The sequence below is a fragment of the Hippocampus bargibanti genome, linkage group LG05 (assembly GCF_051943395.1).
Source record: "Hippocampus bargibanti isolate YZ-2025 linkage group LG05, ASM5194339v1, whole genome shotgun sequence".
NCBI lineage: Eukaryota > Metazoa > Chordata > Actinopteri > Syngnathiformes > Syngnathidae > Hippocampus > Hippocampus bargibanti.
In genome coordinates, this window is record NC_142738.1 from 17,064,354 (window position 1) to 17,081,301 (window position 16,948).

Below are 16,948 nucleotides of genomic sequence, written 5' to 3' on the forward strand. Positions count from 1 at the left end.
CATCGATATAACCGGGACTATCGATATATCCGATATCGATATAACGAGACTTTACTGTAATCGCAAAATATGAAGGAGGTGTGCGAGTGTCTGATCTGGCTAGGGAATACAGTATGGCGAAATCTACGATCAGTACGAAATTAAAGAATAAGGAGGCTATGAAATCTAGTGATGTGGCTGTGGGAGTGAGAGCAAGTGTAATTATATATATTAGATATTTTTAAGAGAAAAGAACATCCTGTAGCCGAGTCATCCGTAGCTGTCACGTTCCGAGCAAGAGTGACGGCAGCTGACTCGTCGGAACGCAGTGGAATGTTTGGGATCCCAAAGCAGGCGGCAGAAACGTACTGCCCAAGCAGGATGTTTATTCACAAATAAAAGAAAACACGGCAAGTAAGAAGGCAGGGGGTGATCCGACCCGCTTACTACGCCAAAAAGCAAATGGCACAGGAGGGTGCAAAATTACGCAATCCCAGAAGATGACATAAATTTACGGGACGCAGGAAAAATACCTCGGTCCGGATACACTCGCGCATCGAAGGAGGATTCCAGGTACGGTGGCGAGTTGAGTCAATCATCCGGCATTGGCGAGGTGATCGCGAACCCGTGTCCGTGATTAGAGAATTGACAGCAGGTAGAGAACGGCCGGGAGAGGAAGCCCCCCCCCCCCCCCCCCCCCCCCACCCCCTGCTGTCAACTCGCAAGTGACAGGAGCAGAGATATGGTTTCGGTGTTCGAACAAATCGCTTTTCGAACAGGGTCCTGGAACGAATTATGGTCGAGAACCGAGGTATCACTGTATATGTATTGCATTGTATTTTTGAGAGCCGCCCTCATTTCAAGCTCATATAACTCCAGAACCATATAATTTAAGAATTAACAATTTTTATCTTATTAAAGAAGAGAGTCTAAGGTTTCCTATGCTGCATTGAAAGTTTATGTAGTCCCGAGACTCAATATTCTGTGGGTCCTGAATTTCGAGTGACAGTGACAAAAACGATGGCACTGCAGTGGACACAGTTTTGTACGTTTGGCAGTGAATGAGTTAACTTGTACTCATTCTTGGTCAAACTTCATCTTAAATTGTTAAAACGTGCTTTTTTTCTCAGTGTCCACAGGCCTTCCTTTTTGCTCTTTTTTTTTCTGTATTTTAGATTTCTCCATTTGTCCTTTGGCAGGACCTCAGTTTAATAGTTGTGTGGTCAGCCAAGTTGTTCAGACTTGGAGGCACATTTCTTCAGTAAATATGTGCTGGCCTGTGTGTTCCCTCTTCAAATGCATCTTATTGTACCTAACATCTGGCTTCTCCTTCCCCCTTTATTGGTTAAGAAGCGCTGTGAGCTTCGCATCACCCGCTCAAACTCAATTTCTATTGTCATTTCAGGTATCCGCATGGGAAGTTTGGGTTTGGTCCTGCAGTGTGCTACCTCAACCTTCTTCTCAATGATCATGAGTCGAATGGTTCACCGTTTTGGGTCCCGCTGGGTTTATCTGAGCAGCATGGTTAGCTTCACCGTGTCTGCTTTGGTCATCTGCATGTCTAAGAGTGTGGTCCTCGTCACGACCATGGCTGGCCTCACTGGCTATGCATATGCAGCGTTGCAGACGTTGCCCTACACACTCACTTGCCACTACCACCAGGAGAAGAAGGTAAGAATACATTGTCATGTTAGGTTTGGGAGGCGGGGGGTAAAATATGTAGGAACGCTGTTACAACTTGTCTCGTCCCACTGCAGGTGTATATGCCAATAAGGAAAACCAAAAACAGCCGTAGAAATGGTTTTACAACTAATAGAGACTATTTGACTCCAGTGGAAGAGAAGAGTATATTAAATAACACCTCTGGCCCCTCCTTTGGAAATGCCTTCCTCAGCCAGGACATTTACTCCTCTGCTCCCTTGAACCAGAACGGCTCAGCTCAGAGGTCCACTGGCCCAGAGCCGGAGGAACTGGAGTCTGGATATGAAGACCGCGGCGTGGGCCTGGATTTCGCTATCTTAGATAGCACTTTCCTCCTCTCTCAGGTTATCCCCACCCTGCTCATGGGCACCATTGTTCAGTTTGCACAATCAGTCACCACCTATATTGCCTGCTCCGCAGTCTTGGGTATTGTGGCCATCTATTTGGCCAATCATATCGTCTTTGATCAAAAGGATCTCAAAGGCTGAGACTCTGAAGGGAGACCTCTGAGAAAGATTGTGGAATGCACTGTCACGTAGTATCCCAGGAGGCCTTGCTCTATTTTTGTGCATTTGCACCTTACCAAAAGTGTGCCATGATGAGGCAGTGTAGAAAGAGTGAATGCAGCTATGTCATCAGGGACGTGGAAGCTTGAATAGCCAAACTTACTTCCCATTTGACAGTTTTCCTTTCCCCCCACCAGACATATTTTACATTTTATTCAATTCTTGGGTATCAACAGGGTATGAAAGTAACAGTTTGTCCAGTACAATAACTCAAGATGACACCAAGTGTGAAAATGGGTGCTTTACTTTTTCACTCACCAGACATGCATGTGATGTTGTATTTCACAAAGCCATGTGCGAAGAAACTGAAGTGATTGGAAAAATGACCATTGTGTAACATCCATTGAGGGCCAATTCAATCAACAAGTCAGGGAATCCTTCCGTGGTATGTGTCCATGTAGTCATGCTCAATTGTCCATTCAGTGTCATCACCATGCTCAGAGTTTTAAACACATGAATAATTTAGTCTCGGAAAAATTAGGATTGAGCAGTAGCACAATACTTTTAAAAAGTGCCTATTTTTCTGCCTTTTGTATTTATTTGTAATACTTTTATTCAGGGGTGGGGGGTTCAATATTGCCCTACAGCATATGCTGTTGGTGCAAAGATGAGGGCTATTTCTGTGAAAAATTATTTATATAGTGACAAGAAACCACCCTCACTCCTAACTTATTTTACCATGAACATGTCGGACGTTTTCTTCAGTCATAATTGCCATCCTGTTAGATCTTGATTTATTTTGTCAGCAATTCTTTTATTGCCATTTTATTGTCTCTTGTATTTTGGAGAGAAAAAACTGTGTCTGTCTATATATATATATATATATATTTTTTTAAATGAAGACCTTTGCAGGCTGAAGAGGTTTTTTAGACCCTCTGTCAACCAACTGTCATTTGGGATTTTTTTCAAGCCAGTTTAAAGTGCCAATTTTAGACTTAAATGAATAAATGTGTTTTTATAACCTCCTACCACAACATGCAACAAACTGATTGTTGTCATAGATGCATGCAGCCATGACAGATGACTTTGTATATCCGTCAGATAAGCCAACTTCACAGATACTGACGTGATCTCCAAACAGCATTTTACAAACAATGAACCAGAAAATGGCTGATGATTTACAGTATCTCTTTTTTTCTTATCAAGAATGAGAATCATGAAACACTGGGCGTGATGTTATTCTATCCATTTGTGCCAATGGGTGGTCCTCACATGAGATTAGCCTTGATGTTGAGAGTGGTGTGGGAGCTGTGCCTCAGGGATGGGAGGTTGTGAATTTGGGACACATCGTCTGTGTCCAACCTTGGCCTCAAATGTCACACTCACAAATTGTCTCATGTTGTGGGTGAGTTCGTCCTAACTTCTGTCTCACTGAGAAACATGAAAGAGTGGAGTGAAAAGAAAAAAAATGTGAAGTTTACCACAAGTGACCCAGCTTTGGTAATAAATATTGAAATTTGCATGGAGTCAATCTTTGAAAACCAACAAATATTCATTCTGCCCAACCACAAATGAGTCTGAAGGAAAACCACATGTAACTCAAAGTTGTGTCTCTTCTACGCACAAACATTGATCTATAACCTCCCACCTTCAAGTCCCATCTCAAAACCCACCTCCTTAAAATTGTATTTTCTGTGTAGCTCTTGCTCTCTCTTGTTTCTATTTGTAATTGTATTTTATTTATTGCATTCTATTTGTGATTGTATTTTATTTATTGTAGTACCTATGCCGCGAGAGTGGCTGCCTTTCCAGCAGCTCCTGTATTTTGTTTTTTCTACTTTCATTCCTTTTATAACTTTGCGGCTGTGAAATGTAAATTTCTCCACTGCAGGACTAATAAAGGCAAATCCAATCCAATCCAATGCTTGTCTGTGACTGTAAAGTGTCCTTGAGAGCTTTGAAAGCCGCTTAAAATGTAATTTATTATTATTATTATTATTATTATTATTATTATTATACAAAATTCAAGACAAATAATTCTACATAAACATGAAACACAAATCACATTTGCAAGATTTCATTATGTTAATATTTAAAAGTGAGACTTTATATTTGAAGTGTGAAGTCTCCACAATGAAAGGTGGTCTCACCTCTCAGGTCCTGTTGCAACTGAAAAATTGAGCCTATTTTGTCTTTTTGGAAAATTACAGATAGTCGTAACTTTTATTTATCTTTTTAATGTTTTTTTAGTGCGTTTGGCATTAGGTATGCATGGTAAAGTACGTATTGCAACGCCTCGGGGAAAAAATGTGACATTAGAATGAACATGTTTGACTATAAAATATTATGAGTTTAGTGGAGGAGACTTGAGTAAATGTTTGAAACCATCATTATTTGTAGAAGCAGCAATTTTACAAGAGTATCCAGCAACTGCCGTCGTCTCAGTGGACAGAGCTAGCAGAGCTGATCAGCCAGTGTATGAACTACAAGGCGGCCTTTAGACCTTCATGCCGCAGCCTCATCCGAGAACTCAACAGCCTCATCACGTCAGGTGTGTCGTATTTATTCTACTTCGGGTGTGGGCTCCTACACACATTCTGATACCGTTGCTGAAACAAAACTCTTATAACCATAAACTGCCATGACTCAGTTTTTTTTTTCTGTTTTGTTGACAGAGTATGTTATACTTCATACAACTGTACCGGGCTGCCCTATTTATTTATTTATTTATTTATTTATTTATTTATTTATTTATTTATTTATTTGAACCAGTGTTCTGTATCTGTGTTCAATGCAGGTATGCGCCAGAATCCATCAATGAGTTAAGATTCTCTCAAAAGTCAGATGTGTGGAGTTTTGGAATTGTTCTTCATGAGCTCTTTTCTTACTGCAATATAAATTCCAGCCCCAAAAAGGTAGGACACGATCCTCATTGTTGGCCTAATTAATATCGAACCATGTATGATTTATTGATCCTTTGTGCATGTATCAGCTATGTATGCAGGAAATAGGAGACGATGCCCACGGATTATCCATTTCAATGCATCTGCTAAATATCCTTAAGGGTAACTGGAGGTTGCCTTCCCCTCCAAACTGCCCACCCAAGGTAACTGCTGCTACAAATTCAAATCGTTATGTAAAAAAAAAAACATTATCCTCATCTGTCACAACACCTTATTTTTAGCATATGTCAGAAAAAAATTCTAATAATCAACTGCACAATTTGTATCTTGATTTGCCATTAATCTGTTCAATCCCACCCAAGTTTTCTTTTATATATGTACATACATTTATTTTGGAGGGGTTATATTTTTGCTCTTTGAAAAGGGTTTAGATGAAAAGAAAGTTACAACTCCAATTATTAAAAGTTAAACTGAGATTTTTTGGGGGTTTCTTTTGTAGCTCTATGTAGAACAAATAGATAAATAGGAATATTTTGTAAACTACATCATAAAAATAACATCACAGCAGATCTTGAAACAATTTAACAACAAAATTAAGTTAGCTGTTAAACGTAGTGTTTATTTAGGACATAAACACTATTGAATCTGGAAAGGAAAACCAATTGTTCATTCATTATATAGTCATATTTTTATTTTTTAATAAATCTCTTGCGTCTGTTCCCTGGGATTAACCTGCAAAAATAAATAAATGAATAAATTAATAAACAAATAAAATCACTGCACAAAATTAGAAAGTTGCCCCTGAAAACTGCTCCACAGAAATACATACTTCTTCAAACCTTAATGAATCATTATGAATCATATTTCATCATAAAAATCACAATGATGTGCTGACCGAGATCAGAGCATTCACTAAATAGGCCCTATTTTTGTGCTTTGCCGAAGTCAACTTCAAAGTCTGATTTAACTGCGTGCATGGGTGGAGTTTTCTCTCTTTGGTTTTTTATGCACGATTGTGGAAGTGAATACAGGAAACTTTTTTTCTGGCCAATGAAATGCCGCTCTACAAAAATAGAGCTAATTTTCTCTGATTAACGCCATTTTCAATATTCATGAATGCACAAATTAATTCCATGCAGTTGACCAAACAATGAACTGTTTACTCGACAATCATTTGATGATTTCTAAGTAATGTATATCCGCATACAGCATCATTGAAAACTATGGCACTGTCACACCAGGTGTACAATGTGATGAGGCAGTGTTGGCTTTACCACTTTGAGGGGAGACCGTGTTTCTCCAGCCTTGAGGATCAAATTGAAATCATCATGCAAGAAGAGGCGGAGAGGCTGCCTGGGAGACCCAAAAATAGCATCACAACATGTTTGCAGCCGCGGGAACTCGCGTTAAAATAATCGGCAGATGTGATTTGCAGCACGAACTAAAGAATGTTCTAATCTCCTTATCCTGACAAGGGTCACGGGGCATGGTAGAGCCTATGCCAGCTGTCTTTGGGCAGTACACGGGGTACCCCCTAAAATGGTTACCAGCCAATTGGAGGATCTAAACTTTGGTGTATCAAATACATTTTTTGTCACAAGCCATTTTATAGTTAGTTTCCCAAAGAGGGAAATTACGTTTGGGAAATCATACAAATGTTGATCCTTGTTATTTTATTGACATAAAGCTGGCAAAAAGTAAATTTCATTCTATGTTCTCGACACTCCAAAAACAGCATTTTTCTTGAGCCATTGACATGGCTTCATTAAAGAACAATGGCAATTTCAAGGCTTTAAATTGGCCGGGGCTTAATTGGAAATCAGACACGTGCACCCCTGAAGAGCCACACCCTCCAATACAGCCAGTGCGGAAAGAAAAAAAAAACACAGAACAAAGCCATGACTACAACATCTATTTATTCATCAGCAGACTTCAATAGATTCAGTACATCCAACTCTGCAGAACAAAAGCAATGGCGAAAGAAGTGCAATTGTGACTTCTGCCTGCAGAGTCCTTATCAGATCAAAGAGAAAAAATGGGGAAAATCTACACAAAGGGCTTTGTTTCCATTGTAAATAGCAATGGAGAACTTTACGAACCTCACCTTCTTCAGTCACAGTAGCTCACACAACCTTAAAAACACTGAGACAATATTAAAAACAACATTTTACATAATTTAAAATACATTTAAAATAACACATCAGTACCAGTACAGTACATATTTTCAAAATATACATAGATCCCGGATGTTCATTTAAATATAACATTGCAAAACCAAATGATGTATTGTCAGTTTATATGTGCTCTCATCCAACCATCATCAAACACAACAGAACTGCAGCTTCTGATTTTTGGACCACACCCAATTGTAATATCAACCCATGTTTTTATTATCTGGTCAGTCAAAATATTAAAACGTGTGTCTCTCTGTTATTTCAGGAAACTTGTTTTCATAGTGTCATAGTCATCTACTTGTCATGTGAAACAAGGAAATTGAGATTTGGTTTTCTTTGCTTGTTGTTACACATATTTTATAACATCATTGCAGTTTAACTGTACAGAAATGTAGAGAAGTTGTTGAATGCTTAATTTCACATTTTCAGCTAGAAACAAAGAACAGCAAATAAGATCTGATCTTCTTTCTTATTTTCCTTTTCGGCTTTTCGGCTTTTCGGCTAGAAGGGGTCGCCACAGCAAATCAGTGCCCTCCATCTACAGGTATGAAATGTAAAGCAAACTGGAGCCCAAATTATTATTATTTTTTACTATGAGAAGCAGTGAAGAAAGGCACTGAAACCCTAAAAAAAGTGCTATATTGCCCAAAAACTGCAGCGTAAGTACAGGTGTATAAAAAATATACAATATGCAAAAATAGAACAGAATTCGGACCATTTGCTACAAAACGAGACAAAGTAAGAGACTTGGTGGCTTTTCTTTCCACTCACTCACTGTCCTTAATTTTACATCCCCTCGATCACAAGAGACTCGGTGGCTTTTCTTTCCACTCACTCACTGTCCTTAATTTTACATCCCCTCGATCACCACACATTGCTCAGCTGATTTCTTGCAATGAAGTTTTGCAACCTACCCACCAGACGCTTTGCCTCCTCTCTTCTTAGTCTGCTAAGTTTTCAACGCGACAGTCAAACCCTTCCAGGAAATATGCATTTACTTGACTGTTTGTCGAACCATAAGCAATCCACATGGAATTGGCCATAATTGGACTTAACAAGAAACTCTTCCATGTTTTACAAAGTCTCCGATTTGTGTCTCCTGGATGTGGATGTTTTGTACTTTGTAACGTGCTTCATTTAATCAGATGCATATCACTTTTTGTCCGTCTTGGTTTGGATGCCATGATCTACATGACGTAATTGTAATGAATGAAATTAAAAGCTTTCGCAATTCCAGTAAAACTCACTGCAATCAAGAATCGCTTGCATGTCAGTGTTTTGAATCCATTGAAAGAAAATAGGGGCGCAGACACACTTAATTTGTCATATCAAGAAGGAGTTGCTTGAGTTGGCGCTCCTGCTGGCATCCATGTGGCTTCCATAATTTCTGTTATTAGAAATCAATCGTTAATGTAATGTAATATTAAAAGGTGTAATGCCAGCATTTTTTTAACCGGGTTCAGGAAGTTCCTTTTGACAGAGGTCCGCAAGTGGTCGAAAAGATGTCTTCCTCAATCTCTCTTGTTCTCTCTTCTCTCCCCTCCCTCCCTGTGCTCTCCAAATTTCAGTAACTGCGCCATCTGGCGTTAAAATGTCTGCCATTAAAAGTCCAAATGAAATAAATGCAATCATTCACATCGAACCTCAGTTGTGTACCACCAACCTTCAGCGGGTTGTATTAAAAAGACTAACGGGCTGCCAGCCATTGTTTGCCCTCCTCCGATTTAATATGTGCATTACCATAAATAAAAAAATGAAAATGATGAAAAACATACATACTGAAGGTGTCTTATTGTGCCGGTCCCAATCCCAGATAAATACAGAGGGTTGTGTCAGGAAGGGCATCCGAAGTAAAAGCTTGGCCGAAACAAACACAAATCAAACCTCTGAAGATGGAGGACACTGATTCGCTGTGGCGACCCCTGAAGGGGAAAGCCGAACGGAAAAGAAGAAAATACATTCTAAAGTCTGTTTTTTTCCCAACTATGGGATTTTTTAATGTTGAGATTTTAATCGAGTAATGATTTAAAATTGTGTTTTGAGGTTTGCCTGGGAAAGGAGAGGAATGAAGGTCAGTGGAAGTAAGCCGGAGTACATGTACGTGTCACATCCTGATTGGCGTCAGGTGCGCGCCACTCCCCTCCCTGTTCCTCCGGCTCGCACAACTGATTTCCATTCACTAATGTGCCCTGCCTTCTGACTATAAAAGTCACCAGGTTAGCCTCAGCATTCGCCGGTGTATTTCCCTTTCGTGATTCTCCACTGCAGTATGCCAGGTTGGCCGTGCTCCCTTTGTGCTGTCGTTTTGTTTGGTGTTCCCCTGCGTGTCTCAGTAAAACCTTTTGAACTCATCTACTGCCTCCGTCGAGGACTTCGGAGCTAGCTCCGTTTTGTCCGACGAGGTCGTTTTGTTTTTTGCCTCGTGCGGACGTGACAGTATGTGAATGAGAGGGACCCACGTACAAGAGTGAAGTTACAGAGAGAAAAGATAAAGAAGGTACAGGATTTTAAGTACTTGGGGTCAACTTTCCAGAGCAACGGAGAGTGTGGAAAAGAGGTGAAGTGTGTACAGGTAGGTTAGTATGGCTGGAGAAAAGTGTCAGTCAAAGAGCGATTTGCTTTCACCTGAGAATCGCAGTTGACTTTCATCTCTACCCAGAGGAACCACATTTGAGAGCAGGGTCGTGTATTCTTTGCCACATGAGGTATGTCTGAGCTGGGAGGAATCGGTGAACCAGCAGCATATCTTTATAGTAGCAAGGGTCGTATTCGTCGACATTGCTGGCGGGGATGTGCAGTCCTTCTGGCTTCACCCCAATGTGCGAGCTCGGCGCAAGACCAGCCTTCGCCAAACACATCCCCATGTAAACGTCATCGATGGGAAGAACGGTGATGGAAGGGGACATTTTGTGTATGACTAAAGCTGTGTAGCCTGACAGCAAGAGACCCCCACCCGAACAGTAGGGCGGATAAGAGTTTGACTCCTGCACCTGAACTGGGATGTAATATTTGCTCTCCGGTGACCGAACGGGCTTGGCGTTCTTGATCAGATGCCCGGTGAAGAGGTGTTTGCGCCCATCGTTGTCTTTAAGGTTCTGAAGGAACGCCATCATATTGTCTGTGTTAGCAAACACGTCATCGTCACCATTGAATAAAAAGCGAGCGTTCAAACGGTTTCTTTCCATCCATTCCAGGAAAAGCACCTGCTTCAAGGTGAGGTTGTAGGAGTCAGTAAAGTCCCACTGGATAATGTCCTTGTACTCACGTTGCTCTGCTTTACAGGAGCTTGTTCAGCCTCACCTTCTCAAAGCCTTGACTCGTTGTACCTGAGAGGAAGAGCCTTCGGATCCAAACCCCATTGTGCAATCGCTCCTTCGCCCAGGTCTTGCGCAGCACCTCTCGGCGCTCGTAATTCCCAGGAGAGCTTTTAATGACCAATAGGAGGAAAACGTCACCCGATTGATTCACTCCGCCACATTTATCAGGCAGGTCCAGGAGCAGAGGGAAGTGGCGATGGTACAGAAAATCTTGAATATGAGCAGGAAGCGCGGCAAAGCCTGCCATGTTGGCTACAGACGTGCTTTGATGACAAACTGGGCTTGACCAAAAGAAGATATCGGTCTGGTTAGTTGGCTCCATAACGTGAATGAGATCCTTTGTCATGCCTGCTTTGAGGCGAATGGTCTTTTAAACAATAAAATCCAGGAGGAGATGTATGATCAACACACAGATAATTCCAAGTAGCAAACATGTCTTAAGTCTCAAGTGGATCATCCTCGGAACTCTGCTGAAAGAAAAAAATAATACAAGAACAAGACATGATTTATTTTTAAACATCATACTTTTTGCAAATGTGCAATTTAGTACATGATAGTTTTGACACGAGGAATTCATGAAACAATCTTTACCCGTAAAGATTGCAGTCATGCAGTCAAATCAGTCTCTGTCGTCCCATTAGCTTTTATTTTTGTACCACTGACCATATACACAGTATTTTCTGGTGTATAAGGCGCACCGGAGTATAAGGCGCACGCCCAAAGAATGGTGTATTTAAAAAATTGTCCATATATAAGGCCGGTGTGCCTTATATATGACGCAACTTTAAGACTACAAGACGCAACTTCAATGAATGAAAACAGTGTTCAAATATAATATATGAATAAATAAACGTTTTCCAAATATAAGGCACACCACATTATAAGGTGCTACAATAGAGGCTACAGTTACGCACCACTTCTACGTGGGGAAACTGGAGTCAGTGGCTGCTGACAGTAGTTGCCAGACCTGTTGCGGCTCAATATTACTTCACATATAAGGAGCACCTGCATATAAAGCGGGGGGTCATCTTTTGAAGAAAATAAGGCTTTTGGGATATATATATATATATATATATATATATATATATATATATATATATATATACAGTAAAGTCTCGTTATATTGATATTCTTGGGAGTCGGAAAAAATATCAATATAACCGGACTATCAATATATCCGATCCTGCGGCATGTACATTTTCTCCTTGCGTTCATAGAAATAGTATCGTAATAAGCAGTACTATCGATATAACCGATATCGATATAACGAGACTTTACTGTATTATCTGGAAAAAAAAATATATATATATATATATATATATATATATATATATATATATATATATATATATATATATACTATATATATATCTATATATATATATATATATATATATATATATATATATATACGTATATATATATATGTATATATATGTATGCGCCCTTCTTTATACTTGCACTATGTACAGTTTTTTAGGAAACTGTTTTGCACATTTACATTTGCACAGTACACAGTTGACATTTGTATTTTGTTATGCTTAGAATATCTTGTTTTCTATACTTCCCCCCACCCCCATCCCTTTTCAATTGCTGCTGTGGACTGCAAATTTCCTATTGTGGGACGAATAAAGGTTTTCTGATTCTGATATACAGTATATGTACAGTATTGCATTGTATTTTGTGCAGCCGCCCTCATTTCAAGCTCAGATAACTCCAGACCCATATCATTTAGGAGTTAACTCTTTTTTTCTGATGAAAGAAGAGTCTCAGTTTTCTAACGCTGCATGGAATGTTTATGTATAGTCCTAAAAGTCAAGATTCTGTGGGTCCTGGAATTTGAGTGACGGTGACAAAAACCCTGGCACTGGAGTGGACACATTTTGGCACGTCTGGCAGTGAATGAGTTAACAACACTCTTTTTGTCTCAATTTGTCTCAATTGTCGACTGGTTAGTACGTTGCCATTACAGTTGAAGGGACCAATTACAGCCACAATTTTCCTGTGTAGAGTTTGCATGTTCTCCTCGTAACTGCACGAGTTTTCTCCAGGTACTTCAATTTCTTCTAACATTCTCCAACAAAACCCTGTAGGGCAGCTTAATGGATCACTTTAAATTGTGTGATTGTGAGAATGTACGATTGTTTGTCTATGTGTTCCATGCGATTGGCTTGCAACCACTTCAGGGTGTACCCTGAAAAACGTCCGGGATAGCCTTCAGCGTGCCCACGAACCTCATGCGGAAAAACAGATCAGAAAATGGAGAGATAAATGGAAATAATGGGTGAAGTAAAAACATTTGTGTTCAGTGCACTACATTTGAACAAATTAAAAAAAATAGCATTAAATATGGAAACATTTGTATCCATCAAAACTGAGCATTGATAGTTTGTATCCTGTTCTCGCTCTTTCTCATCAAATGACCAACACTTCTTTTACAACTTGGACACTCGCCTTATCATTTGTTAAAAAAACAACAACAACAAAAAGGTACATTTTCCTTAATTCGCTTTCATTGGCCTTCTGTCAGCTTTTGGATACATTTAACAATTGGCCTATATAAGTATCAGATGCAAACATGCATTTTGTCAGGCACTACATCGTATGCTGTGCTTGCTGTATGATACTTATTTGCAATATATGGCGATGAATTGTCCAGACATAACAAGTGTGTGGATATGTTGAGAAATTTGAGGATGTGACAGTCTCTGTTTTGCTACTGAAGGCGTTGGGGCTGGTGGGGGCAAGAACTAGAACAACTTGGTTTTTAATGACTGGTGTTATGGAAAATTATTGTGATTTACTTCTAAGTTCTTTTTTTAATTTTTCAAATGAGCACGTGACCCCACCCCCCAACAAGAAAACACCAATTTTAATCAATCCAGACTGAAAAAAGGTGTGGTGTGATTTACTACAAGTCCACTAGAGGGTACCATTAACCAGGAAATAACTTTCTTCATGATGTCCATTTTTTTCTTGAAAAGTCCGTCTTGAAAATGGCTTTAGCAGTAAATATTGCACCAAATCCATTTCTTCTCCTCCTTCAGCCATTGTGGGTTGACAAAACTGCTCTTAAATTAACACAATGTATTTGCTTATGCAGCTTGCTACTCATACAGTGTGCTAGCTCAGGCCAGTATGGATTGGATTGGATTGGATTTGCCTTTATTAGTCTCACAGTGGAGAAATTTACATTTCACAGCAGCAAAGTGATGAAAGGAATGAAAGTAGAAAAACAAAATACATGAGCTGCTGGAAAGGCAGTGTGATTATCACTTGCTGGTAATGATACTATGATTGGCTCGTAACTTGCATCATGTGACAAGTCAATCATAATTTGCGAGTCATGGCTCTGACGTTGCCAGTGCCTTCAAGCAGGTTTTGGGTTGGCAATTCGAACTCTGATTGGTTAAAGCAACTCTTTCATCGCCATTGATTTTATGCTTCAGAGCCAACTGTGATTCAGATATTTCAGATATTTTAGGCCAGCAGAGAAGGCCTTGCCAGCCCTGATGGGCTGCCACTGATTTTAAGACATTAAAAAAACCTTGGATGTTGATATGACGCTTTTTTTAAGTACACTGGCTTATTACTTGGTGTTTGATTGTGGAAGGTGTGTCGTTCCACGGTATTCTACCGACTGCAAAAGAAATTGATCAGACTCGTTTATGTAGTGCCAAAACCACACGATAATGCCCCCCGCCGAACCCCTCTTTGAAACTGAATATACCTATCATATCAGGTATATTCCGTTTCAGTATTCAGTGAATACGTCCAAATGTTAAATTATCCCTGTCAACTCAACTGTGGACTGTCAAAAGCTGCTAAACTCTCCTTTTTTAAAAAGTGTCAACTCCCGTCGTAAAAACAATGTCTTTTCCTTTTTACTTCAGAGTTCGGTATTTTTGTTGTCATTTTAAAGTGGCATTACGTTTTTTTCGAAATTTGAAAAGACTACACATTTTCTTTTCCACAACTGCAGTTGAACCAAACCGTTAGGTATGTCGCAGATTTTGTTAAAAAAACGGAAGTGGGCTCATTACCTTTTCCTATTCATATAATTATAACGGGGGTCTATACGCATTGTAATAAAGTTGAAAGAGATGAATGAGCAGACTTACTTTGTCAGAGACCTTCGGCTTTTATTTGAGCGATTGCGCGTATTGAAGCACAGCCGAGTAAAACTGTCACGCAGTAAACGGGTGGGCGGGGTCGCATAAAGAGTTTGATGTTTCTCTTCACTTGTCACGCAGAGCTTGATCGTGGCGTGGAGTCGAGCAAGTCGTGCTGTGAACTCCGTGCGATGCTGAGCAGGTCTCTGCGAGCTGTGTGTGTCTGTCCGGGCTTGAAAGACATCAAAGTTGCGGTGCGCACCGGTGACGCCACACGCACACGGTCGAACACACCAGCCAACCTTTGGATTGGATTGGATTTGCCTTTATTAGTCTCGCAGTGGAGAAATTTACATTTCACAGCAGCAAAGTTATGAAAGAAATGAAAGTAGAAAAGCAAAACAGGAGCTGCTGGAAGGGCAGCCACTCTCGCGGCGCCGTCTTGAAGTCAAAAGAACAAAAAAAAACGAAATAACAAATAACATGACAACACAAAGACACAGAGAGACGTTCATTCTTAAGCACTTTCTGTACCGTCTTTGTTACATAAAGCAGTTCCAGATGAAAGAGGAGAGAGACATCATGGTGGAATGTGCACGTCGACTACAAGCTAAATGTTGAAAGCAAACACGCAGCTGTAGCATCCATTGACGAAAAGAGATTGTCTCACATCTCCTGTACCTCATAAATCTGCTTCAGTTCCATATACGCATCGGCGCTCTGCACTGACGCTCCTTCCTTCTTATCGCGGGCTCCTCAAGCCATGTATCCATCCAGCCGCAGACTGTCCAACAGCACAGACCTTTCCACTGAACGAAGCGGGGCTGTGAAGATGATACCCATTACAGGCGCAAAAAAAACCACAATGGCCCCTGTAGTGTCCAGCGATGACAGTCGAATGGCACTAACATTCCTCCCGTTCAAAAACCGTACTGGCATCTTCATGCTGCCAAAAAGGCGCAACCGCTCAGCACAGTCTCATCCTTGATGATTGTCGTGGCCAAAAATGCTGAAAAACAATCCGTATCCGATTCCACACGACGCACAGCAACACAAAGTGACAAAAGAAAATACAAAAACAACAAAAAAAGCAAGGCTCATGAGAGCACTTGCTGACGGCTGCCTACTCAGGCGCCATCTTGGACTCCATTCTCGTCGTGCAGATGCTATCGATGTGCACACCGAGTGCCTTTCACATGAACAAGATCACGACATATTTTTTTACTACGCAAATGCTTGACTAATAAATCTTTTGATGAAGACTGGATAGACATCGCTGTAGTCGATCTCGGCTGTTTTGTGGTAGGAGGTGGTGGACAGCGAACTGTTTGCCAGCCAATCGCGGACTGGTCCACTCTATTTTTTAAAAATTTTGCTTTACTGTATATTTTTGGAAGGAACTTCTCATTCATTATCCATGAGTGATATATATTAGATAGATAGAAAGAAAGAAAATAATGACCCCTGGTCTACAGACACCACACCTGCAGTTGAAATAAAAATCAGGCACTCCAGTCAAGGGATCACAAAGCACCAGTCGCTGCATGTGGTTTACTTGTCGCGTGGCAGCTTGACGACACTCAAGACAAAAAAGGGACAAAAGCACAACAGGAAACTTGACAGGAAAGTGAGTGTCCGAGCACATGCAAACTTGCTGAATTGTCCAAAAAAAACCTCCACGTGGGCCCGTTTGGTTGCTTTGGTATTCCAGTCAAAGGGGGTTTCTTGTGGTGAGGATCCTCCAGCGCAGTCACTTTGCTGAGGACAGAAAGTGTTGGTAAGAACAGTCACTTGGAGTAAATGTTTGAACCACTTAATCTTCTTGGTGAGTCTCCAAGTTTCCTTAAGAACTATACAAAGTGGGCGTGGCGAGGATTAGCCAACGAAGTTGATTGCAGGATTTTCAAGGGATAATAAACTCCGTCAGTTAGGGTCCTGTGTTTCCTCTTTCACATCAGACGTTCCCGTTTTTGTGCAGAACCAAAATATTACAATATACAATATAAATATATACAATATACAATAAAATCTACAAGGAACTACAGTATTACACACCGACTCTGCCTTTTTTTCTTCAGTGTTGTCCAATGAAGACATAAAATGTTCACAAAAATAAGAGCTGGGCTCACTTTAGAGTTTATAATATAAACAGTCTAATTCCAAGAATCATTTATTATACAGTGTGTGTAACTTTTTACTAAACGGTACTGATAAAAGCTTGATTAATTGTAACATGGACAGCATTTTGGAACTGAT

The 16,948-nt window shown here is 40.3% G+C and overlaps 2 protein-coding genes across 2 annotated transcripts in view; one reads left to right on the forward strand and one right to left on the reverse strand.

The window, feature by feature from the left end:
• LOC148898107 (solute carrier family 45 member 3) overlaps window positions 1–4,097 on the forward strand; it is a 36,116-nt gene extending 32,019 nt beyond the window's left edge. Inside the window, exons 6-7 of the mRNA XM_088997007.1 lie at window positions 1,385–1,650; window positions 1,737–4,097. Coding sequence (XP_088853133.1) covers window positions 1,385–1,650; window positions 1,737–2,168 — 698 coding nt within the window. The 3' untranslated portion in view covers window positions 2,169–4,097. The remainder of the gene's footprint in view (window positions 1–1,384; window positions 1,651–1,736) is intronic.
• A 4,486-nt stretch (window positions 4,098–8,583) lies between these two features.
• On the reverse strand, window positions 8,584–11,604 carry LOC148898108 (N-acetyllactosaminide beta-1,3-N-acetylglucosaminyltransferase 3-like). The gene is given in 2 exon segments (XM_088996332.1): window positions 8,584–10,541; window positions 10,543–11,604. Coding segments are annotated over 2 exon segments (1,011 nt in total). The 5' UTR covers window positions 10,927–11,604; the 3' UTR covers window positions 8,584–9,914.
• Window positions 11,605–16,948: the final 5,344 nt, after the last annotated feature.